The sequence below is a fragment of the Gouania willdenowi genome, chromosome 6 (assembly GCF_900634775.1).
Source record: "Gouania willdenowi chromosome 6, fGouWil2.1, whole genome shotgun sequence".
Lineage (NCBI taxonomy): Eukaryota > Metazoa > Chordata > Actinopteri > Blenniiformes > Gobiesocidae > Gouania > Gouania willdenowi.
In genome coordinates, this window is record NC_041049.1 from 65,926,116 (window position 1) to 65,954,053 (window position 27,938).

Sequence of the window (27,938 nt, forward strand, 5' to 3'; positions counted from 1 at the left end):
GCCTCATCAGTAAAAATAGAGCTAAATTTTAACAGGAGGAAATCTGAGTGTGTGACTGTAATGAAATCATTTGCATACTTATTGATGAATGATGGTGTCAGCCAGGTATTTGAATTATGTTTTGCATTGTTGGAGAGATAAACGTGTACCTTAGGGTCAGAGGTTCACTGGTGTTTTGGTCAAATTGGTGCCTCTCTTAACTAATGACAGACTTTAAAGCACAATCTGCTTTCAGCTACCTGTTAACATGGGACACTAGCTGATTTCCACATCACTCAATTTAATCGTCATGAGTTTTATTACCATTATATACTACACATTGCTCTCCACTGTGAGGGGACGGGGCCTCACTGTCACTTTCTTGTAACATGCCAAATGTCCTATATTCATTAAAGATGACAACTCCTGTTCACTTATATATTTCACATTGTGCAGACTTTTCTTTTAGTGGTGAAATGTCCTGGGAAAAGACTTTTTTATCCAGAGTTTGCATGTTCTCCCTGTGCTAGCTTCATCCCATAGTGCATGTTAGGTTAACCTGGGTCTTTTGACCAAAAGGAAAACAACTTCTGTATTTTTCCACGTCCTTTCAAATATAAGTTCATGTATCTCAAAACTCAAAAGGATAATTACCCTTAATATGTATTTATTACACAGATTTAATAATGAAACTAAAATGTGTCTCTTTTGCTTTGCCAGAAGTACAAACTACAGAAGCATAGAGCTGCCACAGGGTAAAATTAATTTTGGATCACTATATTGTATGAACAATGTAATTATAATGTACAAACATGATATTATATTGTACAAACATAATACCTACTGTATATTGCACAAACAATATAGTATATTGTTAAAACACATTATATATATATATAATTATACTGTACAAACAATATCATTATATTGTACAAACATGATCTTGTATTGTACAAACAATATCATTATATTGCACAAACAATAAACTGTACTTGTACGGACGATAAAGCATTGCTCTACACTTCTGTAAGAAACAACTCAACATTTGTTTGTTTGTTTTTTAATTGTTTCAGCAGAAATATTTTGTCAATCTTTTCACAACCATAAATGACCTCTCACCACAAAATTAATTACATAATTAAAAAAATATTGTATATTATTGTTAATAATAAAGTTATCATATAAAAACACAAAATTTATAAATGCTAATATGCCAAAGCAAAGCATATTTGGTATGCATTTTTCCAAAACAACTACATTTGTTCAAGGCTTTGCTCCAAAGTTTTATCTGGTGGGTGTTTAATCTGATTTTAACAAAAAGACTCCAGTTCCACTCCAGTCCAGCAGAGCCCAGTCCGGTCCAGTGGCTCCCGGCTCCGCAGTTTGGCTGCTTCGACCCTAACAGCCATTAGCCCCGCGGTGCTGTTTGTCTGTCTGCATCCTTCTTGTGAGAGCAGGAATCCTGCTGGCACGGAGACTCGGGGACGGTCCCATCCTGCCATGGCACTCCCGGGATCGTCAGTGTCTCCTCCCAGCCCCGGGCACTGAGTCCGCGGCCCGCTCGCTGTTTGCCGTCCTCTGCGGGATGTGACCGTGTGATGGCTGCGCTCGGCTCCGCTGAGGGGGGAGCACGTTGGCCGGTCGCCTGACCTGTCCGCCGCTTCGGAGCTCGTCCTCGCCTCGTTACCCTGGGATGGTCCGAGCCCTCAGTGACATCAACACGAGCTTTACCGGGATTTGAACGGGTGAGCGACGGCAGTGCTTACCGGGGCCTCTCGGTGGTCGGTGAAAGGCGGGCTTGCCTGCTAGCTGTTCCAGAGTTAGCTCAGCAGGCTAACTGTTGTCTTTGTCTGCTGAGACCAGGCAGCTAAGGGCTAGGTGTCCATTATCGGACACGTCCCCTTGATCTTTCCATTTAAACCCGTCTTACCTGCACTCATTGAATCACTTACTTTGTCCTGTTCACACGCACACGCACACTGACACGACGATGTAGGGCTGTTTGGAAAAGTGAGTCCATCTTACGCTGACTCGGTTCTGTTATGCTGGATGCAGTTTTTGCATTAGCCGCTATTCAACGTCTTTTTTTTTTAGCTCTAATATCTTATATATCATTAAATCTCCGTATTTGGGTCTTCATAACCTATTATGTAGTTTCATTTGTGACAGTCGATGCCACACACTTGGATGACAGTTTATGCAACATGTCCGATAATGGAGTTATCCAATATCCCTCACAGCGAGCTAACTCATCCAATGGGACGTTAACAATTTACATAAACGCTCTTTAAACCCATTTGTTGCAAATCATTATCCGGTGATGCATAAGTAGGAATGTTAGAGGAAGTCGAATTTGGAAAATTATGTGAAAAATATTTTACAGTAATCTGTTTTGATCCGTTATTAGGTTTGTTAGCTATGTAGCGGGCCACGGAGGGCCTTGGATTAGAATCTGAGCTAGCGTTCGTCATATTTTCTTATTTATTGGACTAATGTGACATTTCTGCTGCCGAGTGTATATTTGATAAACATAGTCTAGTTGAGGTGGTGAGAGGCTGGGGTATTTGTGCAGGTTGAGCGTTAGCACACCGATAGCCGCTAGCTCAGTTTGGCTAGCTGATAGCTGAGCTGACAGCTCATCGATTGGCAGCAGATCTGCCACTGCCAGGAGGGCTAGCAGCGCACCGAGCTGTGGGAGCAGGAGTTTAGAACTTCTGTCTGCAACATCAACTCCTCATGCTAAAAACATATACGATATTAAAAATTAACATGTAGCAGTAATCTTTTTTTAAACCCACTTTACATAAAAACTATTATATTGAAATCTAAAAAAAAAAGCCATTCATTTGGCATTGCCAAACAAATATACCTAGAATAATAATGTCATAATACCTGTTTTTGAAAATATGGGACATTTTCTGGCGCCCGCTACGAGCCACCCCACCACCCCAACCAAGCTCCAGTATCCCTTATATTTTAAGACAGTTGGACAAGAAATCTTATATACCCACTTGTCAACCACTTACTGAGCACAATTAAGTGATTAGAATGTGGTAGGCTTACCTTTGTTAATATTGAAATGCTGTGAACATTCCTACATCATAATACAGCCTAAATGAAAACATAAATGGGTATAATTAGGCACATTTTAAAAATGTAATATTCTTACAGTTCATATACAACTTTACACATTGTGCATTTAGTGTTAATTTCACATTGCTTGTCTTTAAATTAGTTATTTAAATTTTTATTACATATATATATATATATATATATATATATGCCACTTCAGGTGGCAGTTCTTGCTAGGCTAGTGACAGCATTGAGTTTGGTGAGGCAGAGGTATCTTTTTATTTATTTATCTTATAATAATGAATACAGGATAATACTAATACGGGAGGATGGCGGGAAATAGGGGTCAAATACGGCAGTTTACCAGCCAAAACAGTAGACTTGACAGATATGCATCACACCATTAAATTGTCACTTTGTTAGTTACACACCAGAGGTCTCCTGTTCAAAAGGCACAAATGCCCAAAAACGTGGGTAATCCGGATGCATCAAAACTGATGTAAGCGCTGAAATGTACGGTGCTTTACGTTAAGTCCTGAGGGGGCGTATACGTACGGGGGAGCAGAGATGCGGTGGGGTTGGTGATTGAGGTGCTGGTAAACAAACTTTACTAATAGAGCGCTTTAGTCCCAAAGTGTTTTACATTGTGAGTCACATTTACCTGTTACACATTGTACGGTCTGTTTTATGCTCAGATGAATGACAGCTTGACAAACATTAGGTGTGATGTGCACAATCAGAAGAACGTCTCTGATTGACTCCCAAAAAGAAAGGTTTCCTGTTATATTGCTCTGTCTCTGCCCGATATTGTTACTGAGGGACATATTTTGTGATGATTATAATTATTGTTTGTAGTAGTATTTTTTTCCGTCTCTTCTTTAATCCGCTTCTTACATCTTAACACACCCACATCCAGTCAACCATCAAGCCTGTGTGTGACTATATTAATTTAAGTATCTTCACTGTTGAATAATCTCCATGCTTATTTTACGCCGTTTTTCACGCAAGTCTTTGTACCTGAGGTCCTAGGCCTCTACTTTGAAGCTGGACTCTTATTGCACTAACTTCCGGGATTTATTCTGTATTACAATGTTGGTTAACTTCTTACTGGGGTAGTTTAACCACTTACACCCGATAGGAGAGATACAGATTTTTATCTGATGGACTGACTCATATTTGTCAGCTGATTGAGGCTGTCTGCGTCGGGCACTCTCCAACCAATAAAAAGGGCCCTATAAAATCCATTTTATTTTTTCCAAATTCCATGTTTTCCACATTAGGTTTTTAAAATTCTTTTTTTTATTATTATTATTACAATTTCCTTTAGCAGAACTCCATACCACTACCCGGGATCAGTCCCATACGTATTTGGTTAGCTTAGCATTTTGCAGAGCTGGCTGAGCACTGTCGAAACAAGGATTAAGGGGAGGGGCTATATTATCAGTTCTATGAATCATTTCAAATAGTCTTATCTCATGAGCAGAAAATTAAGAAATGTCTAATGATCAACCAGGTTATCGTGCATCCAGGATTTGTGGAAAAAACCTTTTCAGTAGTAGATATGTGTGACTTAGAACACAATTTAAATCAGGCTGTAATTGAAAAGTCGTCCTGGGGCTGATACAACTTTTTTACATCTGACACGAAGCCGAGTTAACTGCTTTAATTTTGCCCCGCTAAGTTGAGGAAGTGTACAGCCCTCCCGCTGCAGCCTTCTCACTGTAGAGGGAGGGAGGGGCTGCTGCCTCGGCTCTACAGACAGTGACGGTCAGCGGAGTTGTCATTGAAAAATGTTAACTTTTCAACTTTGAGTAACTACTGGAATCGCGCAAGTCATGTTGCTTGAAGGAAGGTCGCTTGACGTCGCATAATTTACATTGATTTTGAATCTAATTTAGTCGCTTCAGTTGTGTTCCATGTGAACTCACCTTTCTACTTTATTACTTATTTTGTAGTGATGAATAGAAAAGGTTTGATGAAGTGAAATTACTCAAACAGAGAACAATAGTCAGCAAAGATATGAATGCAGGCCGATATAATCCGATACTTGTATTTTTGCTGATATCTGATCGATATCAATACTAACCCAAACCCTCAGTAATTAGCACCCATGTAGAATTAAATGCGCTGTAGGTTGTTAACATCGCAGACTCCTGCCTTTCAAACGTGTTTCTATGACTCTGCCAACAGCTCAGTATTGTCAGAGGAGGTGAGGGGTCACTTAACCTCATTCACACGATAGGAAGCCTCAAGGAGGCTTTAGTGTTGGTTTCATGCTTTCCCCACACAGCCTCTCACTGAGTCCCAGCTGGAAGTCTGACCAGGGTCTGCTAGTATTTCTCATCAATACGTCTTTATTTTAGAGGCAGTAAACCTCCTCCGTGCTTTACCTCACATTTACATCAACAGTTTAAAACTAATCTGCATTTGAAATCTGTCGGACACAGCTTCCTTAAAAGTTTCTCACAGTTTCGAACATTTGTAAAACATCATTTTGTTTTTGTGTTCACTAGGCTTGCAGTAGTAATATTTGACTTATGAGATTATAAAAACCTTTTTGTCGGCATTAGCCTACTGTGTAGAAACAGCAGGCTAATGCTTTGTAATTATTTTCCGGATGACAGGAAATAACATTTTTACTGATAACTGTCAAACAACTCAATGTTATAATGAAATAATCACAGGCTAGTGAGGATTTGCTTGTAAAAATTAAAGCTTCAGTTTGTCATAATATATTCTGAAAGAATGGCATGATATATGGTATGAAAGTTTTAATACAAAAAAATGTATTCAGTAATGATGAACAAAATCTGAAATAAAATATCCTCCATGTGTGTTGTTAATGCCTTATTGGAAACCATAACACAGCGAAGTATGTTGGGAAAACTTTTTTTTGTTTCTATTTATACAAAAATCTCTGTAGAATTGAGCAAAATTTCATAATTTTACTTGATAGAATATTCAAACATCTTAGTTATTAGTAAAAATTGTCATAATACTGCATCCCAAAATCATTTTCTTACAAATTGCCTTGATCTGATGATGGACAACATCACATCTCACTCTCACTTTAAAATAATCAACTTTTTCCCACTCTTTCCATTTCCAACCTTGAGTCTGTCCTCCCTGTTCCCTTCCTCCTCACTTAGGTATAACACTGCCCTCTCTTATTATATCTTCCCTATAATAAAGTGTTTCTTACCCTTCCTTAGGGAGGGCTAGTGATGGTCATCTTAAAAAAAAATCTTGAAGAGATGACATTGAAAAGTCTTTAAAAGTCTTGAATTTAATTTGACTGAAGCTGTAGGAACTAGGAATAGACGATACGATTTTTTAGGGCCGATGTCAATTTTTTTTCCATCAGCCTTCGCCGATGACCGATACGGACTGCCGATTTTCTTGGGCCGATAATTTTCAATTCAATTCAACTTTATTTATATAGCGCAAAATACAACAACGTCATCTCAAAGCACTGAACAAAATATAAAGTCCATAGTAAGAAAGAAAGTACCCAACAAGATACACATGTACAAGCATTTAGCGACAGTGGGATGAAAAACCCCCCTCTTTTTTATAGGACGAAATCTCCAGCAGAACCAGGTTCAGAGGTGGCAGCCATCTGATTCGACTAGTTGGGGCTAGTGAACATATTTGGAGCTGATACAACTTTTGCTCTCTCAATTTACATCATAAAAATTACACAATGATGACAACAAATTGGTATGAGTCTCAATTTTTTTTAAAAAAGGAACATTTATTGAAATTAACAAAGGTGAGGTAGAATGACAAGTAAAACATATTCAACAAATATTAAAAATAGGTGATGTAGAACAAGTAAGAAATATTTCTGCTCTCTGTAAAAAAAAAATTGCGGATCGGCGTACGGAGCAGCCTGCATCAGCCGATGCAGATACACGTAAAAAACGCAAAAATTGGCCAATAATATTGGTCTTGCCGATGTATCGGTCTATCACTAGTAGGAAGCTTGACTAAATCAGACTCCATATTGACACTACGATGGTTAGTGTAACTGATCATTTCTTTAAGAAAAAAATGAGGTTTTCACTGTTGGATTGGACTCGGACGAGAAAATGCAGCCCGATCCACACTCCAACTGTGACACGGGTATTTATTTACTTGCCGTTCATGTGACTGCAAGACCTGTGCACATGCCTCTGTGTACATCTGTGGAACCAAACAGTAGTTTAGTCCACTGTGCTTGTCGTCTTTCAGTCTTCAGTCGTCTTCTTCTTCTCATTCTTTTTTATTTCCGATATTGGGGCGCCTCTCCAAGCCTTCAAGAACAGGCACTAGCGTCATTTGACTTCACGTCTGCAGAACTGCGTGGGAAATTTGTGCTCAGAACAGCAGTACAAAATGTATCACACAACCGTTTAAGGCAATAGGGAGAAATGTGTGTGGACTCATTCTCTTTGGTTGTGAGCGCTTCATCACCCATTAGCATTAAAAGACTTAAAATTAATGTTTATTTTTCACAAATCCTGCCTATGCTCCTTTAAATTGACCCAAAAATACGTGGTGTATTTCACCAAAGTCATTGTGGACTAAATATATTGAGTGAAGTCTACACTCTCAGGTCAAGTGCAATGAAATACTCAGATGGGTCTTTGTTTCATGTCTATTATACCCTGTGTGCAGGAGGTGATGTGGGGAGCAAGGAGGAGACGTGGGGTCCAGCCCTGAGGAGGAATCCTACGCTGGGAGGAGCGCGGCCGCCCGGCGGCCCTCCTGTGGAGCTCTGGGGCTTTCCCACTTAAGATGTCCCTCAGCAGCAACCCTGCAGGCGGCAAAGATGTGGATTCCAATGCAGTGGACACGTACGACAGCGGGGATGAGTGGGATATAGGTGTAGGTAATTTGATTATCGACTTGGATGCTGACTTGGAGAAAGACAAACTAGAGATGTCAAGCAGTAAAGAGGGAGGGGGCATGGCCGCCCCACCCAGTGCTGTGGCTGCTTTACCTGACAATATAAAGTTTGTTAGTCCTGTAGCCGCCATGCAGGGCAAAGAGGGCAAGTCCAAATCAAAGCGCAGTAAAAACTCTAAGGAGAGCGGGAAGGTATTGGTCCCAGATGGAGCTAAGAAAGACATTCAATGTAGGACCTCTGTGGAGTTGTCTTCTCAGAACTCAATCTCGTTGAAAGGAGGGGACAAGTCAATTAAATCCTCTCGGATCCTCCCTCCAGGAAAAAAGGACAAGGATGGGGTGACTGGGAAAAGTAAAAAAGAGAAAAGTGAAGCCACAGGAGCGTTGAACGCTGACAAAGAGCCTGGTGGACCTTTAGTGCCATTGGGAGTTCCACGCAGCGGCCCGTTTGAGGGCCAGCACAACCCGGAAATGGCCTCGGCCGAACTACTTGGGAATATATCACTGGAATCAGCTGGTGTTGGCCAGCCGGTTACCATGGTAACAGAGCAGGAAGAGGTGGACAATGGGGAGTGCAGAAATCTGAAGAAAGTGCTCTGTGTGGAAAAGGTGAGAGACGATCTCATAACGTCCAGAGCCCAACAATGTTTTCAACCAGTTCATCTTGAAACATTTCACTCCGACATCGCTTTTCACCATAATAACCACAAAATAGATATAACTTTTAAACATCTAAACTATGCTTCAAGTGGCATAAGAAGTTTGGTTTGAATAGGAAAGGGCTCAGTCGAAAGCAAAGTATAGAATAATACAATATATAGCAGCAAAACTTTAATGAAAATATCACTTTTTGTATTAATTTTACAGTAAAACCCAAAGATTAGCTCTGATAAAGAAGTGTCGGTAAATACTCTGACTGGAAAAGCTTTAGAAGAAGATCAAAACCTTCATTTTCAAACTCAATAATGAGCGTACTGTCCAAAAAAGAAGAATTTACCTCTCTCTTTCGTTCCTTTTTGCTGCTTCAGTCTCGAGGAAATTTGACCCTCTTTTTAGGAATAAATAAGTGGTCTGTAATCCAAATGCAGAGGGAGGTCTTGGCATGGGTGATGTAGCACTAACAGAGAGACTGCAACACTATTAAAGTGAAAAAAACAACAGATATGCAGACTGACTATTTGTCCATAATTGGCCCTAATTATTAGTCCAATGATTGTTGTTTTTTTGACATCCTAAGCTGTATAATTAATAATAATTTTCACATAACCATCAAAACAAGGTGCAGCCATTCCATTCTAGTTCTAAATCATTTGCGTCTCCTCTACATTTTTCAGGCTTTTTTTTTGACTCTTTCACATTCCTTCCAAATTCTGTCATTTTAACGGTGTCGTTCCAAGTGAGGGATAAGGAAACACGAAGACAAATCTTTGCCTTCCACATGTTGCAGGTACTAAATGTAGGTTCCGCTATTCTGTTTCAGGGTTTACTAGGGGTGTAACGATACACAAAAATCACGGTTCGATACGTACCTCGGTATTGAGGTCACAGTTTGGTTCATTTATGGAACAAAATGCAAAACATACATTTGCTTGTTGTTTATTGGAAACTTTAGTAAACTAACAATGTATTTTACATTATACAGAATATGAAAATAAAGTAAAAAAAAAAAAAATACAATAGTTGTAAAGTGCTGCCTGGTAATAATAATCTCAAACAAACATTAAATATTATAGAAATAAGCTCACAGCTTGGTAATGGCTTCTATCAAACAAGAAGTACAGCACAGTTCCAGCATGTAGCCTTTGGTTTAGACCATCACTATTTTTGGCCAGAAAAATTTACTTGTCCACATTGTCTGCAGTAAGTGCAGATCTGCTGGCAGTTACAAATGCAAAACATAAATTTGCTTGCACATTCAAAACTTTAGTAAACCAACAATGTTTTTAACATTATACAGAATATGAAAATAAAGTTTAAAAAAAATAAAAAAATACTATACTGTTGTAAAGTGCTGCCTGGTAATAATAATATTCTCAAACAAAAAATACATAAAATATTATATAAATAAGCTCCTCAGCTTGATTACAGCTTTTATCCGCTGCTATAAAGACTGATGGCAGTTGTTATTGCTTTGGCCAGATCTGAATTGCTAGGCAGAGGCTGCTTGAATGCTGAAGTCAGCTGCGTTTGCACTCAGGATGTTTTCTTTCTTGTCGCAGTGATATTCGCACTCGGGTGGTGCCGTTTCAAGTGAGTTAGCATGTTCGTCGTGTTCCCGAAAACTTATCCGATCTCAGCTGAACAATGTTGGCACACTGCCCTCGTTTTATCCACTGGTCTTTCTCCGTTGCATTATTTCGCCCGGAAGCCGAAGTGTTCCCAAGCAGGAGACTTTAGCGCCAGGGGAGGGTCCTCCAGCTCTGGTTTCTCGCTAGCGTTAGCCATGACATACATGGGCTGCAGATGTAGCTGCAGGTGGAAGTAAACACACGCAACTTCCGTTCCGGGAACTCACCCGTGCCTAACCCTGTACCTGAACCGAACGTCCTGTAGCGTAACGGTTCAATACAAATACATGTATTGTTACACCCTTAGGGTTGACCCATTTTAGAGTCACGATACAATTCTGTTTTGTTTCAATTTAATCATCTTTCCCTGTTTAGATGACTTTACTGGCCATTAAACGTCCCAAAATCATACCGAACATGCTAAAAAAAACAGGAAAGTTATATCACACAGGTTACATTACAAGAGTGAAGTTAGCCACACTGCTAGAGCCTCATACACCCGTTTAACTAGGAAAAATACCATGGAAATGCGTGATTTGTTTGATGAACCATTACACGTTGCGAAGCCAATTGGACAGTCTGTTGGTCACAATTTATAGTCATTCAGTAACTTGTTTTCGGATGAAAAATAGTAAAAATAAATAATTTGTAATATTTACCCAAAACATGCATGTAAGTAATTTCAGTGTCATTCTGGTGCTGGAAATTTAATAAAGAGAAAGAAACGTTGCTTTTCCCCAAGTAATAACGTAACCGTTTTCCGCGATCACGGAAAATCGGCGGCCCTATAAATGTTCCGTCTTCTTCTGAGCCTGTGCGGGAACTCGTACAAGTGTTCAGTCCCACACGTCATATGGTCAGAGAGACAGAACTGTGAATTATTGTGCAAAATCTGCGTGATTTGACGAAATGATAGACTCCGCCTTCTGAAATGGAATCTGCTATAAGACACGGACAAAATCCTTAGTGATAAGTTTTGGGACAGTATTTATTCCAGGATAAATATTTTCCTGTAAAATGGGTGTTCAACGGCAAACTCCATTAACCATAAAGTAACGCCTGTTTGGTACGATTTCAGGAAGTTTAATAGCCAGTAATGACATTTAATCAGGGAAAACCGATGAAAAGGAAGTGGGTAAACTGATGTGGAAATGAAAGGGAAATGGTTCAACTCTGTGAAATTCCTGCTCTTGGAGTAATACCCAGACTTTTTTCTCCTTGTGGGAATTCCCAGCCCTACACACATGACAGCTGTATTTCCTGTTGTTAAAGAGCAGCGTGAAAGCTGGAAGGCCATTCCACTTGTCATGTTTTTGGAAGTCAGGAAAACAAAACGTGTTGGTCAGGGAAAAATGCTAAAAAAGAAAACTTGGAGAACTTCTATTTTTGATGCTAGTTTTATTTCAGTGGTTTGTTATTTACTGAGATTGATCCAGGCTTCAGGTTAATAATAGGGATGTTGCTAACTGACTGTTTTCCTTTTTGGCTACATTACTTCACTAATGTTTCCTAATGGACTAGTCCTATTACACAAGGTTTTTAAATTCAATTTCAATTTTTCAATTATTGCGCTATTTAGATTTTACGCATTTCCAAGAGTAATGGAAATGCAGCTACGCAGCTAATGTACACTCACACAGCGTGTACACACCTTACACTGCCATCTCTTTATTTAGCCGAGTTATCTTCTCTATAGATAAACCTTCTCTACCCTGACATTATTACATCAGTACCAATTACCAAACAAAGATGAAAAGCTAACGTTAGCTTGCTGAGCTTTGCCAACTGCGATCATCCTGTGTGCCAACGTCCAGCTGCCATTTAATGTGGATCTGCTTTGACACGGTTAAAATATAGCAGGGTTCTCGCCAGCGTTGTTGAGTGTAGGGGCCCCCGACGTAATTTTTCTCCCCTCCGGAGCGATTGCGCCCCCTACCTTCAGTTTTCAGCAACGAGTACAGTAGTAGAGCTTAAAGCTCTACTGTGTGTGTGTGCGTGCGTGTATTACTGCAGGTCTCACATAATGCCTCATTTAAATTTGAAAAGAGAGTCTTGTAGGGCTGGGCAAAAAATAGATTTAATCGATTGATAGAATTTGTAGATAAAAGCGATTTTTTTTTTTGCAATTTCGAGTTATAGTTCAAGTTATTGTTTTTTCGGACTTTTTTGCGTTCCGATGTGAGCCAGCCCCCTCTTTGTTTACATTCGTTCACCCTTTGAATAGGCTATATGTGTGCCACAGGCATGTTCAATTTTTTATTCACACTATGCTGAGATGCTAAAGGAAGAGTTTTTTTTTTTTTTTAATTGTAATGTTATGTTATAGAATATGTAGTTAAGACATGAAAGAGTAGATATTCTAGATTTTATATCTCCTATTTCCCTCTTTCCAGATGGATTCACCGATCTCTGCCTCTGCCCCTCCTCCGCTCCACCTCCTCAGTCCAGTTCCCAACTGCAGCGACATATCCTCGGTCTGTGAGCAAATCATGGTCCGCACGCGCTCCGTCGCCGTCAACACGGTCGACGCTGCTCTGGCAACGGAGCCAGAGTGTCTGGGGCCGTGTGAGCCGGGGACCAGCGTCAACCTGGAAGGCATCGTTTGGCAAGAGACTGAAGATGGTGAGAAGCAAAGCTGCTCATTTTAGCTCCAGAGGCCCCACAAAAGTAGTTACAGGGGTCCTGCGGATCCTTAAAAAGTCTTAAAAGCATTCATGAATTTAAAATAAGGCCTTAATTGTCATTAAAATGTCTTAAATCAAATGTTTCAAAAGTTTTAAATTTGAACACATAAGTATGATTTTATGATTGTAATTAATCTCACATTTCAAAATAAATGGTAATATTCATTTTAAAAGAATATAATTTACCGTAACATCGTGCAATCAACAGCGGAACCAACTACAAAACAGTTACGTGGTTTCAGGGTGCATGCGCTTCATGCTTGTAGCAACTTTCAACAACATGAGGGAATATAAATTTGACAAAAATTGCCTGTCCGACTTTTATTTTTTGTATTTTTGTTGTTTTATAGATTTCTGGCTCTTTTTGTGGTCATCTTGTGTGTTTTTTTTTGGTGGTTTTCATTATTTCAGTCAGTTTTTGTGTATTTTTGTATGTTTACTTTGGGGGCTGCCAGTTGCATGTCTGCACTAGACGCTAGAAAAAAATTACCCTAACCCGATGTAATTGATGTGGCATTTTTTCCTCCAATTGTGTTTACTGTGAAGTTGGTGTTAAATTTATTTTCAAATGGCATTAAAAAGCCTTAGTCTTGAATTTAATTGGACTGAAGCTGTAGGAACCCTGCTTTAGGCCCTTAAAGAGCACATGATGCCACAATTCATGCTGATACTGAATTCAAGAACACATCCTCAATGCTGCATCCACAAAATGGTTTAGGATATTATGTCCATCTTATTGTTAAGTTTAGAATTTCACGCACTTCCGGGTCTGCTTTTCTAAGCATGACCATATATGGGTTGTGACGCAGCAGCGAGGACTGTGTGAGGCTCCCTCCACCTTCACTGCTACCTGAAAGCTCACACTAAGACACCTACAGAGTTAGATAGCATCATCATCATAATTATTATGATTACACCAACAGCTCATGTCAGAAGACTTCTGCCAATGGAGTTTCTTTATTTACACGGAGCCTGATGTTGCTACAGCCGTGCACAGACAGCAGAATAGAATACTGGACCGACCCCAACCCCGTTAAAACATCATTGTTCCCTAATATTACTGACACATTTAGGTTTGTTTGTGTGGAAAGGCCACTTTGACAGATGCATCCGTGCGTGCGGTTTCAATGGAGCATTAAAAAGACCTTTTTATCTTCAGGTCACAGTAAACAATGTTTTTAGTCTTAAGTAGACCTGGGCAATATATCTAGACTAGTCAAAATATATTACGATTTCTATTTTGACGATATAAAGAATTTACAATATTGATATATTTAAATTTTATAGCCTTTTTGGATTAAAAAAAATACTTTTTTTTTTTTTTTTTTTAGTGTGTTCTAACCCAGACCTTCCCCTAAACAATCCACACTACAGAACTCACTCACATGTGCTGTCCCTTAAAGGAGAAAAAAACAAAAGTGGCACATATTGTGCTGCTGTTTATCTCATTCAGTGCCAGCCATTTTCAGATTTTCTACCCCCCTCAGTGCCAGCCGTTTTTTTGCATTTTGACTGATTTTTAAAGACCCACAGAATATTTTATACTACGACCATCTGAAAACTTATTCTGAAAGATTGAAGCCTCTACTTCCATAAAAAAACCCATTTGTTTCTGGCTCGTTTTATTCTTTTGTAATCAGCCGTTGAATAGAGCAAGTTTTACACAAATCTTCGGTGAGAATGCTGAGAAAACCGCCTTTTTGTTAAAAAAAAAAAAAAACCCTGTCAGTGACTTTAAAGCTATTTTTTTTGCTTTAGTGACAACTCTATCATCTGAACATTGTTTCTTTATATAAAACATAAAAAAAATGCTGAGACCGGGCTTTTGATGGCAAAATTATTATTATTTATCTATCTGGTTCAAAGTTGAATGTATTTCTTACTGTATTTTGGCATTCCTCCAACTTTCTCTCCCGTCATTCTACACACACGTAACTTCCTCTTCTTCCCTGACATGCAGAGTGTCACTGCGTTCCCCGTTTTTTTATGGTTTTATCTCACCATCACCACACTACCCATGAGTTCCACACATGCTCTGGTCAAGTGTGCGCTGCTGGGAACGTCAACTCTCGTATGTAGCGCCATTTTCAGTATCGTAAATGCCTTTCTTCTCTCCCTCTGAGCTATGCTGAGCATGGATGATCTCTCATCCAAAGGTGCTACCTCCTACATGTCACCTATTATTTTGCTATCTGGCTCACAGGCTGGGGGTGAGCCAGATAGCTCACCCCCATTTTGACCCCCCTCCTCCCGACATGCAAGGATGACCCGTTTAGCCCGGTTAGTTGATGGTTTTATCTCACGATCACAACATTATCAATAATCCACTCAGGTCCACACATGTTCTGTGTTAGTATGTGGAGCTGTGAGCTGCTGGATACGTCACAATATCGCTCTGTAGCGCCATAATCTCCCTTTTTCCTGCTTCTTCCTGCTTTGCATCAGTGGCTAATCTCTCATCTAAAGGTGCACTGCTGCCATCTTCAGAGCACAGTTGGTCACTACAACACCCCACAGCTTAGATATTGATTGTGAAAAAACGCAAATGACAAGTTATCTCGTCAATGGCACTGAGCGTTTGGATCTGAAATGACGAGTTATCTCGTAAATGGGACTGAGTGAGTTAATAAATGTTACTGTGTGGATTTTTGCATCTGCAGATTTAAACCAGGATTGTCTTTCTGGTCAGACTTTAATGAGTTAAAAATCATCTTAAAATATTCTTAAGTATCTTAAAATTTTATTCAGGATTAAAAATTAAATACCTATCCATGCGTGTATGGTGTTGGAAACAAACATCAAAACAATGAATTTAAAATGTACGATATAGGGGTCTGCGTCGACGCAGAGAGCTACCCGTTGATCTGGCACTGAAAATATATTTAACCTTAAACCACTAAAACCTGGACGTTGTCGAGCAGCAGCTATGAAGTGTGTGTGTTGCCAGGTTTGAGGAAGTAGAAGCAAAATATACGATACGTTGTCCAAACTGGTGTCATGTTTCTTCTTGCTATGTTGCATCTTTATTGCATTAATAAATATCAAAGAGTTGACAGAATAATTACTGATACCATAAATATCCATTAGATCGAGTTGAGCCAATTCTTTCACGACATCCATAACATCATCTCACCCTGTAGGAGAACCAATCGTTATGCTAAGTCATTTATTCCTTCTGCCATCTGGCTGGTAATCCTGGATAGGAGACTTATGGACTGATAGATTTGTATTATTTATTTTATTTTCAGCCTGTGGATGCTGAACTACATGGTGGATAGAAACTGATGTGGAATGAGCATCTCTGCCAATGTGCTGACTTTTATTGTTGTCTTGTTTGCTGTTTTGAATGTATGTATGGCCTGGTGGACTGCCTAAACTGAATAAAGTTATCTAAATCTAAAATTAAATATTTAACATGATTTTGAGTTTTTTTGTGATACCTTGCAATCATCATCATGTGTCGATGAACACTGTTTGTGTCTCTTTGTAGGGATGCTGGTTGTTAACGTCACCTGGAGGAATAAGACGTATGTTGGAACGCTGCTGGACTGCACTAGACATGACTGGGCTCCTCCGAGGTATTTTAAATCATTTACTGCGTTGACTTTTTCTCTGATATTCTTTGACAGAGCTCATGGTGTTCAAAAGCAATGAACAGGAAGATCAATGACGAGACAAAACTTCTTATATTGTAGACATTCATGAAAAATGATGTCCTTACCTTAAGGAAACCTAAATACATTTTATTTTAGTTTGATATGGAAGCAATAATTAGCAATGATGACATCAATGTAATAAAGTAGAAGGAAAATAAATGAAGTATGTCCCGTATTCGTGGCACCGTCAGGATTCAATTTCTTGGTACGCACAGAATCCCATACACTTGTCACTATGTCGCTAAAAGCGTTCACAAAATATACCAGTCAGGGAGGTTGAGTTTCAGTTTCTGTTTGGAAACAGAGCGGAGAGGATTTTGTTTTTTCTTACACCTTCAAAAAAGTTGTATGCACAGTGCGTACAGGATTCCGGCTGGCGGCGCCACTGTCCTGTATATATTGATATCAGCCCAATATGGACAATAAAAATTATAGTATATATTTATTTTATTGGTTTCATTGAGGGTATGCTTCAGGGTCTTCTAATTTCTTTTATTGATTTTATTCAATTGTTAAATATTCTTATGTTTAGGGTTAGAAATGGGTCAGTTTTTCCTCATACCAACTGTTGCTGACTATTCTCTGTTTAAATATTATCACATGATCCAGCCTTTTCTAACATTACTACTAAATATATAATAGAAGATTTAATCATTTGTGCTGATATTGCATCAGATTGGTCTGAGCCAATGTGTAAAGCTACAATATCTGTATTGTATCGGAATTTTGAAAAAAGTTGTATTGGGACAATCCCTAAAAGAATTCAGCAGCTGTGATGTACAAAAATTGAGTTAAATTAAACGATAGATGTCTGGTACATTTTACTAAACATTCTTAGTAAGAGATTACTGAGAATGTAAGAAGTTTTGATCTAAAAATATTGACTGAGGAAGACGTCTCATGTTTTTTTTTTTTTTTTTTACATGGTCTGTTACTTCTCATTATGATCTCAAAGACTCATTTTAAAACCTGGGGTGACCTGGCGTTCCAGGCGTTAGCACCAAGACTCTGGAGTAGCCTATTCTCCGTGAGCTTGACTGGGTGAACTCTGCGCTTTTTTTTTTAGAAAGGCTTTTGGTTAAATTGCTTTTTTATGATATTCCTCCTGTTTTAAATTCTCTTGTTTTATTATCCTTTTGGGATGTTGCTGCTGTTGTTTTAGTTTCACCTTTGTTTGTACAGCACTTTGTGTTTTAATCTGTGAAAAGGGCTTTATAAATAAAATTTACTTACTTAGTGTAGATGCAAATTGTTGCAAAGCCATTTACATTTTGAACAGGAAAAGAGCCATTCTCTAGTTTCCAAACTGGTTTCAGTGGTATGAATGTGGGTTGGCTGGCAAACGTTTTTACGTGTATTGGTTTTAGTGGGATCGTTTAAGCACTAGCTTCTAATGAAATATAAAAGCACTGGATCATTTATTAGAACCAGAGCCTGGTCATATGGGGTTTTTGGGGCAGATGCAGAAACCAATATTGGGGATATTAAAAACCACATCTGATATAACAATATCTGATTAAGTGATCGATATACAGTATGAAAAAAGAACATGAATTAGTGCATTTCTCCCACTCTTGTAAGTCTGTCATCATTACTGCTGATTCAAATGTGGCTCCCTATAATACAGAAATTACATCACAGCACAATGTCGATGCAGCAAAAAATAATACGTTAGTCAATGTTGGGGTCAAATACATTTTTCAGTTACAATTATGTTTTCCAATTATCCATGTTCAATTACAATTAAACTACCATTACAGTGACCAGTATTTTTTAGAATTTCAATTAAAATACAATATTTTTTATCCTCAAAGTCAATCACAATTAGATTCTCAATTTTCAAGTTAAATTCACAATTACTGAGCCTGAAATAGATAACCCAATAAAAGTTATCCTTCCTCTTGTGTTAGCTTTCTGTTAGCATCTCTTATGATAACAGGTCCTAAATCAGGTGTAATATACCTTAAAAATAAATATCTATCATCTAATTTTTTCCAATCTACTGGTTACCTTGTTTGGCTTCCTAATCAATGATATATTGGTTTTAATATTTTTTTTAAATGGTAAAATGGGGGAAAGCTTTTTAATAATTAACTTGTATAAAGGGTTATAATTGTATAAAGAACTGTAACATAGTTCGCCAGTTTAGTGTTAAATTACAATTAACAATTTTTATAGAATTTTCATGGCAATTACAATTACAAAGTCAATTATCTGAACTCAATTTCAATTTAATTACAATTACGACAGCAACAGATTTTTGAAATTAAAATTATAATTTTGCCAAAATAGTTTTTTAATTATCAATTACGCGATTACAATTTTATAATTGAACCCAACCCTGACATCAGTTACATATTATCATTTTGAATGCGAGAGCTAAAATTGTGCTGAACACAAACCAAGATTTCCATAGTTCATCACAGTTAAGTAATGCCGAAGTGATTATATTTTACTACTAGAAATCACCAGATCTAATTTCAGATGGTAGCAATTTATCAACATTTCCATCCAAAATCTGATCATTATGATGGGATCGGCAACAATCCTCATTCCTCTCTTCTTGTATGTTTTCAGATTCTGTGACTCCCCCTCCAGTGATGTTGAGATGAGAACAGGCCGAGGTCGGGGGAAGCGGGTTCGCCCCGGCACTACTACGCCTCTGAACGACAACGGCAACTCCTCCGATAACAAGAGCAGCAGCAAAACGCGCAGCGCTGCAGCCAACAGCAAAGGGAGACGAGGCAGCCAGACGACCTGTTACACAGAGGACGCCAAGGCCAGTCCATCCTCAGCCAAGAGGAAGACTAAACCTGTCTCCGACATGGAGCCGACCTCAAGCTCCGAGGACACAAAAGGCTCAAAGCGCATGAGGACGAACTCGACCGGTGCTGGGCTCGTCTTCATTGGAGGAAAGACTGATTCTGTGCCTCTTCCTCCACTGGAGCGGACCTGTACGTCCCCTGTGCTCATTGACTGCCCTTACCCCAACTGCAACAAGAAGTACAAGCATATCAATGGACTGAAATACCACCAAGCACGTGCCCACAATGACCAAGACATCCGTTTGGACCAGGATGGAGATAGTGAATACGGGGATGAGCCTTCCCTTCATATGGACCCTGTTTCCTGCAACGGGGCGGCTATTTCCCCCGCACGCTCTGCTACACCTAAAGGAAAAGGTTGTGATGCCCCTTTGCCATCGCCAGGCAAGCAGGGGTCAAAGGTGAAGAAGAAAGGGGGTGATGCTGAGGGTGAGGGCACGGACGGAGGTGAGGAAGGGGTGTGTTTGACCGACGAAGCCAGTAATGATGGGCTGGATGACAGAAAGGCTAAGAAAGTGAGTAAATGTGAGAAAGGGACCCCAAAAGGTGTCAAACCTGCTCGTCCTGTTAGCCACAGTCCTGCAGGGGTCCCATCACCCTACGCTCTACAGCCCATCACCCCTGCTTTAGGCTCCGTGGTGCAGCCTATACCCAAAAGTCCCCAAATGAAGAGTCCACAGTGTAAACCCCCTCCCCTCACAGAGCCTGCGTCCAGCCCCCCCCTCTCCAAGGAAAAGAAAAAGAAAGACAAGAAGAAGAGGGAGGGTGGGCGAGAAGGGGACAGCCCTAAAGCAGCGAGCAAGGCAGGAAGGCCAGAGGAAGGGAAGAGTCCATGCAGTGACACGTCGGACGCTATGCTCAACGGCTCCTCAGAAGCTCATCAGAGCCGCTTAGCTAGCATCAAAGCCGAGGCCGATAAAGTCTACAGCTTCTCAGACAACGCACCCAGCCCGTCCATCGGCGTGGCCAGCAGGATAGAGGGTGGCATGGCCCCACCGCTGCATCTCAACCAAAACGGAGCCGACAACACATCGGTGAAAACCAGCAGCCCCGCCTACTCAGACATTTCAGATGCCGGCGAGGACGGTGAAGGAAAGGCAGAAGGCGTGAAGGTGAAGACGGAGCCTGAGCAGGGACCCCGTGAGGGAGCAAAGAAGGCCCTGTTTCCTCATCAGCCCCCCAGTAAGGAATCGCCATACTACTCCAACTACGACTCCTACTATTCCCCCAACTTTCCAAACCCCAGCCCGGGATCTGCACCGGCAGCCGGGCCTCACGGGGAACCAGTGCAGGTGAAGAAGGAGGAGGACCTGGAGGTGGCAGAGGAGAGCAGAATGAAGGCGGAGCCTCAGGAGGAGAGGAAGCCGGAGCCGGGGCCTCCTCAGCCGTCTGTCATCCAGCAGCGCTCCAACATTTACTCCCAGCCTCTGTATTATAACCAGTACTATGTCCCGCCCTATTCCTACTCCCCTGACCAGGCCTACCATGCTCACCTGTTGGCCTCAAACCCCGCCTACCGCCAGCAGTACGAGGAGCGGCAGCGGCACGTTGATAAGAAGGCGGAGAGCAAAGAGGGTTGTAGTAAAGAGGAGTGGAAGCAGAAAGCCTCAGTACCCCCAACGCTGACCCGAGCCCCCAGCCTCACTGACCTGGGATCAAAGGGCGTGGTCAGTCAGAGCAAGCCCAAAGAGCCGAGCGACCACACTAAGTCTGTGATCATGGCAAAGGGAGAGGACCCCAAAACCCTTTCTGCCACACAGACCGAGGGTCTGAAAATCAAACTGAGTGAAGCAGGGCATCATGGGAAAGAGGAGGTGAAACCAGGAGCAGAACCAGGACGACCAACAGGTGTAGAGGCTGCCATGTGGTACAGACAGGTAATCACTTTTTATTCGGGTCACACACCAACAGCAGGGGTCACAACCTCTGACATCAAAACAGCAATTTTAAGCCACAAATCAATCTTTATTAACCCTTTAGGCAGAAGATTATTTTTAGGAAACTATTCAAAGTAATTAGTGATAAATTAATCATGTAGATATCAATTTCATCCAAAAGTTGCTGATACAAAAGTTGATGTACCAAACCAATTTGCACATATTGATGTCACTTTGATTGGAAATAGGAAAACATGGAGTTTTGTCCTTATTACAAGATGAACCACAGGCTGATCAAAGGCTCCAATCATGTGTGAAACCTAGAAGTCATCATCATCAACAGTATTTACTAATCCTTTGTACTACTTACTACCCAACATGCTAAAAAAGATGAATAAGCCCCATTGATGAATTAATATACATGATAATGAGAGAACCATTGCCAGTATGTACAGTATGTATGTAACACTAAAAAACATTTTGTATTGCACTGTACGCCTTCAAATGTTCAGCATGTGCTGCTGTGTGAACAGTGTTTGCTGTAGTAGCAGCTAAACTGTCCATATCGCATTAACACAATCCTGTCAGTTTTTAAAATGTGTGCTAAGACACACTTTTACTTGTGTTCTTATATATTATTTCACTGTGTTGTTTCCTTATAAATACATTTGCTTGACTCGACCTCACATCCCTGACTTTTTTTCCAGGAGTCAGACCCTCGAATGTGGCCCTACGTCTACCCCAACAAATATTCAGAAGCTCCCAAGCACCAAGAGGAGGACAGGTGGAAGGACGAGAGGGAGCGAGAGAAGAGAGGAAAAGAGGAGCGGTCACGACCTAAAGAGTGTCCTGTGAAGGAGGAGTCAAAGGAGGCGGGGGAGGGAAGAGCCCACCAGCCTCAGGAGGAGCATCGAAGGGAGGCAAAGGAGCCTCGACAGACGCACATGCATTTCCCCTCGTCTATAGCCCAGCACCAGGGCTACATGCCCTACATGCACGGGCCCTACGCCTACGGCCAGGCCTACGACCCCGGACACCCCGGCTACAGGGGGATGCCCTCTGTGATGATGCAGAACTACCCAGGTGAGAGACACAGCCAGGGATGGGGTCAATTACATTTTTCAGTTAAAATTACGTTTTCAATTATCCATGTTCAATTACAGTGACTGGCATTTTTTTCAATTACAATTAAATTACAATAATTTTTTTTATTTCCATAAAGTCAATTACAATTGCGTTCTCAATTACTAAAGTTCAATTCCAATTAATCACAATTACTGAGTCTGAAATAAATAACCTAATAAAAGTTATCCTTCCTCTTGTTAGCTTTCTGTTAGCATCTCTTATGATAATGACTCCTAAATCAGCTGTAAAAAAACAAATATGTCATCAATTTTTTTCCTATCTATTGGTTACCTTGTTAGGCTTCATAATCAATGACAATATAGGTTCTAATATTTTTGGTGTGTGCGTCTGAGCCTTTTTTGTGTCAGCATACACCTCAATTAATTTTTTTTTAAATGGTAAAATGTGGAAAGCTTGATATGAATCATATTTTAATAATTAACTACATATGTGTGGAAATTAACATGGAACTGTAACATGGTTCCCCAGTTTAGAGTTAAATTATAATTGATAATTTGTATTCAATTTTCCTGACAATTACAATTACAAAGTCAATTATCTGAACTCAATTACAATTTAATTTTACAACAGCAACAGGTTTTTACAATTATTAATTATGTCGTAATTATTAATTACACGATTACAACTATAATTGACCCCAATCCTGGTGACGGCCCTTTTGTTTTTCCAACACTAAGACCATAACGACATGCTTTGATGAGCTCATGACCTGAAGCACCTTTTGAGACAAACTGAAACAGAGACTGCAGGCTGGGTCTTGTCATCCAACATCAGTGCCTGACTAAAAAAAATGAATAAAAGGACATTGTGTCCTCAATACATATTTCTGCAGTCAAAACGTCATAATTTGTGTTACTTGGACTGTTTTGTGACACAATTAAAATCATTGTGCAGACAGTGAATACTTTGTTTAAACTGATGTTCATAATATTAATATTAATAAAATCTGTATGCTTTGTTTTCAGGTTCTTATTTGCCTGCTGGTTACTCCTTCGCCTCGTTTGGAGGGAAGATGGTATCTGGGGAGGATGGGGAGAAACCCTCCAGGTCCAGTCCCACAGTGAAGCTGCCCAGTGAGGCCAAAGCGCTGGATCTGCTACAGCAGCACGCCAGCCAGTACAAAAGTAAATCCCCGTCCATCCAGGACAACAAAGGCCTGCACGACAGAGAACGAGAGCGCGAACGAGAGAGGGAGAGAGAGAGAGAGGGCGACCGGCCACGATCTTCACCCTCACAACGCATCCTGCCCTCCCACCATCACATGGGATACCCTTTACTGTCCGGACAGTACGACCTCTCCTATGGCGCAGGTAGGATTCCCCTTATAGAAGAAAACACATTCTAGATAGCATTGTTTACCAAACGTAAATATGAGTGTCATGCATTGCCAACTTTTTTTCATCGGCAGAAAAAATGGGACATGACTCCTAAACAGCCTGTGATTGGTTAATCTCAGAAGTGTGTCAATCAAAGTAATTATTAACTGTCTGCAGAAGGCTGAAATCTGTAATGCTGATAACTTCATAAACTTACTTTTCTCAGCATTTAACAATGCCCAATAAAGTGAGTCGGTACCTTTATAACTAACTTTATCTGACTTTGGAAAGAGCAAACATTCATGTCTCTGAACGGTTGAGGCAACCTCAGCAAAAAAGTTTAGCGTAAAAGCCAAAGAGTGGGGATAGTATTCTATTTTATGTGTATGAAGCACGGGTCACCAACATGGTGCCCGCGGTCACCAGGTAGCCCGCATGGACCATGTGAGGGGCCCTCAGGAGCTCTAGTCTACTAAAATGTGATTTACTTTCCAGGATTCAAACTCACAAAGATAAATACATATGAGATATGTAGTTGGTTAATACTGCTGATGAAGTTTTAGTATTAAATTAACCATCTTTAAATGTTTATTTTCACTGAAACATTATGACAAATGTTTAAGTGTTGCAGATTTGGTGTATGGTCAGTGGTATGTTATATGTAATATAATATAAAAGATATATTTTTTTAAAATGCAAGGTGGATTTTCTATAAATTTGAATGAAAATTAAACCGTTTCATGAATTAGGAGAAAAAAGTGTTGCATATACTTGAAACCTCAAAATTTCCTACATTTTTAAGTTACTACTAGTCTTCCTTATGATCTCAGCTTCTAATTAAAGTGAAACCGTGAACATTTAGTATTTAAAGAAGTGCTTTTCTAACTGGTCGTCCTTCAGATTATACAGTACCTATGAAGTAACTCACAGTTTCAGAAAGGTTGGTGACCCCTGGTATGAAGCATCTGTGACATTTGCTACGTCAGCGTAACTTCTGTGATCGCCTTTCATGATAATTCTGATCAATCTGTGGAAAGTGTCTCGTCTCTAACACACCTTTTATGGTCCTTTTTGTGCAGACAGATCTAAAGTATTTTGTGACGTGTAATTGGTTTTCTTAAATAGGATTAGCGTGAACATACACACTACCAGCAGGGTTGGGGTTAATTATAATTGTAATCTTGTAATTGATGATTAATTACAATTATAGTGTAATTATAATTGTAATTTAAAACATCTGTTGCTGTCGTAATTGTAATTAAGTAATTGCAATTGAGTTTAGATAATTGACTTTGTAAGTGTAATTGCCATGAAAATCCTATAAAAATGATTGATTATAATTCAACGCAAAACTGGAGAACCATGTTACAGTTCTAGTTAACAATTATTAAATGTTTCATATCAAGCTTTCCTACTTTTCACCATTAAAAAAAAATGTAATTTCGGAGTAAGTAAGTATACTTAATTTATGTAGCGCTTTTCACAGACAGAGGTCACAAATTGCTTTACAGTGAAAAAAATTAAATTCAAAACAATAAAAAGAAAAAAAAACATGATCATATAAGCGGCTCTATTGGCTCTGGAAAGCCTGTTTAAAAAGGAAGTCTTTAGCTGCTTTTTATAAGTCTTCACTTTTGTAATGATAGAAAAAATGCTCAGACACCCACACCAAAAATATTACACCCTACATTTTCATTGATTATGAAGCCTCACAAGGAAACCAATAGATGGGAAAGAAATTAGATGATAGATATTTGTTTTTAGTGTATTTTACAGCTGATTTAGGACCCGTTATCATTAGAGATGCTAACAGAAAGCTAACACATGAGGAAGGTTAACTTTTATCAGGTTATTAATTTCAGGCTCAGTAATTGGGATTGTTTGTAATTGAGAACGAAATTGTAATTGACTTTCTGAAGATAAAAGCAAATGTAATTTAATTGTAATTGGAAAAAATCCTGGTCACTGTAATCTTAATTGAATTGTAATTGAAAATGTAATTTTAACTGAAAAATGTGATTGACCCCAACCCTGACTGCCAGTCAACAGTTAGAACGTGTTAAATGAGAAGGTTTTATATCAACATTATTTTTAATAGTTTCAGTGTGACCACTGTATTTTACATTATGTCGCATGTTTGACAGTCATGTCCTTCTTCCAGGTCTTTCTTCTTCTGCCATCGTAGCCAGTCAGCAGGCATCAGCTCCATCCATGTACCCTCCAGCACGGAGGTGAGAATGGTAAGAGCCCATTAACTGGTCCCTGCTCTGCTTTCAACTGGACACGCTGTGTTGGTACATTCTAACAAACTGGTTTTATACAGCATTCAGACTAAACCACAACGTATTCCAAATCACAATCATCTCAGAACGTGAAATAAAAATATTCATGTATAAATAGATAGAGTTTACCTGTATTTATTATGGATTTTTACCAGTAACTGCATACTGGTTTATTACTACAGATGACCTTATCTTCAAAGGGAGTTATTTTGTTATTTTGATTTACATATCCCAATATCTAAGCAACAAATAACTTCAAATTTAGGTAGAAAATGTTTGCAAAAATGTAAACTTTTTTAAGACAATCTGAAGAAAACTGAGAAGACTATTTGGAAAGGTAGGGGTGGGCATATGCAGAGATTAGGATGTATTTAAAAGGATACCGTAATACATCAATAAAATTTAAATTTTTAAAATACAAATAAATACAGTTTTTTTTTTTGACAGTTTAGAGAAAAAAGAATGAAGGGAATCTGCATTAATTTGCTTTTTGTTTTTATTCTGTAAAAAAAATGTTCAAGTAATTTAGATGAAAATGAATTGATTAATCTTTCCAATCCACTGTGTAATAAATAATACAACATATTTCGAGCTCTCTGCTTGGCTCATACTTCCTGTATGACAGCGCCATCTACTGGCATAAAGCACAAGGCCACAATTGTCCTGCACATTCAGACTCCTAATTGTTTTTCGACAGTGCCACCTAGTGGTTGACTGTAAAATTGCAACTCCACAGCCTTAACCTGAGAATGTGTTCCGACTTTACTTTGATAATTAACAGCTCTGGTAAAGTGTGACTCTAGGTGCTTCCTACATTTGTTCAGCTTTGTTGGCTGAAATAAAGTTGAGCTGCAGAATGGACTAGTTTGCAGCATGTTCTGCTCCATGCTGGATTATTTTATTCACCTTCAAAAGATAGAAAGAGACTGTCATAAATCTACAGACTATGCCTAAAAATAACAATGGACAAACAACTTAAATTAGTTTAATGTCAGTGTTTCAAGTTGGATTTTCCCAGCACGCTGACGTCAGTGAGTGGAAATTCCACCTTCGGCGCAGTTCCATTTTTAGTACCCGTTATATCGCCTTTGACTTGATCTGACGTGTTTGTGACCCAATGCGACGCAGCGGTTGGCCAAAACAAATAATTATCATCTTAAATTGACTATTCCTGATCGCATGTGGGGTCACCTGAAATGTTTAGTACTTGATTAAAAATATAGGAATGTTTTTCCAACATTCCTACCCTATCAGTGCATCACTATCGTTCCCAGTACTGTGATAAACATTGAGTATCAAAAGATGGTGAAAATAGGTGGATTGGAACCCAGTGAGAGTTTCATTCTAGTCTGATCATCATCATGTCTTCACTCTTTTCCACAGGCACACCTGATTGGCTGACTACCCTCCTCATCTCCAGGTCATGTGACGGGCTCACGTGCACACGCTCCCTGACGCTTCCTTCTGCAAACACTCGATACCTCAGTCAGGACTTTAAAGCAGATTGAAACAGGAGCTGCTGGTTTTAATGGTTCACCAACATGTGGACAGAGAGGTGATTGGTGAGATTTCACATTGTGCGACCTTTGACCTCAGCCAGCCTGCACGACGCACCTGAGCGTAATGGAGAACATTGGACAGAGGGGAACCAACCAATCAGAGCAGCATCCAGGCAGCAGCGGGTGCCTCATTAGTGTGTAGCTGTAATGTAGTGTGTGTGAGTGTGTGTATGTGTAAATACTGTACAAAGGAATTATTTTAAAGAGCCTCTTGGATGATTTTGGGTTTCCTACTTTTTGTCTGGTAGCCTTTGTTTCTGTTTTTTACTGTTGTTGATGAGATATTAAACCTGTAGCTGGTGGAACAGCACTCACACTCACTTCCTCCATGTTTGAGTCTTTAAGAGTGGCTTTATTAAATACA

General features: G+C 39.6%; 1 protein-coding gene across 1 annotated transcript; it reads left to right on the plus strand.

The window, feature by feature from the left end:
- Nucleotides 1-1,338: 1,338 nt before the first annotated feature.
- On the plus strand, nt 1,339-27,894 carry LOC114465190 (zinc finger protein 609-like). Its single transcript, XM_028450029.1, has 9 exons — nt 1,339-1,724; nt 7,711-8,550; nt 12,623-12,851; nt 16,404-16,491; nt 19,147-21,271; nt 21,979-22,354; nt 23,383-23,727; nt 25,895-25,973; nt 27,399-27,894. Exons 2-8 carry the CDS (start codon nt 7,831-7,833, stop codon nt 25,966-25,968), a joined length of 3,957 nt encoding a protein of 1,318 aa, XP_028305830.1. The 5' UTR covers nt 1,339-1,724; nt 7,711-7,830; the 3' UTR covers nt 25,969-25,973; nt 27,399-27,894.
- The last annotated feature ends 44 nt before the right edge of the window (nt 27,895-27,938 follow it).

What these genes read in the sequence shown, in the direction of transcription:
- LOC114465190 (XM_028450029.1), top strand. Translation starts at nt 7,831, where the DNA reads ATGTCCCTCAGCAGCAACCCTGCAGGCGGCAAAGATGTGGATTCCAAT. An exon ending in CATGACTGGGCTCCTCCGAG is followed by an intron (nt 16,492 to 19,146) that starts GTATTTTAAATC and finishes GTATGTTTTCAG; the next exon opens with ATTCTGTGACTCCCCCTCCA. An exon ending in GATGATGCAGAACTACCCAG is followed by an intron (nt 22,355 to 23,382) that starts GTGAGAGACACA and finishes CTTTGTTTTCAG; the next exon opens with GTTCTTATTTGCCTGCTGGT.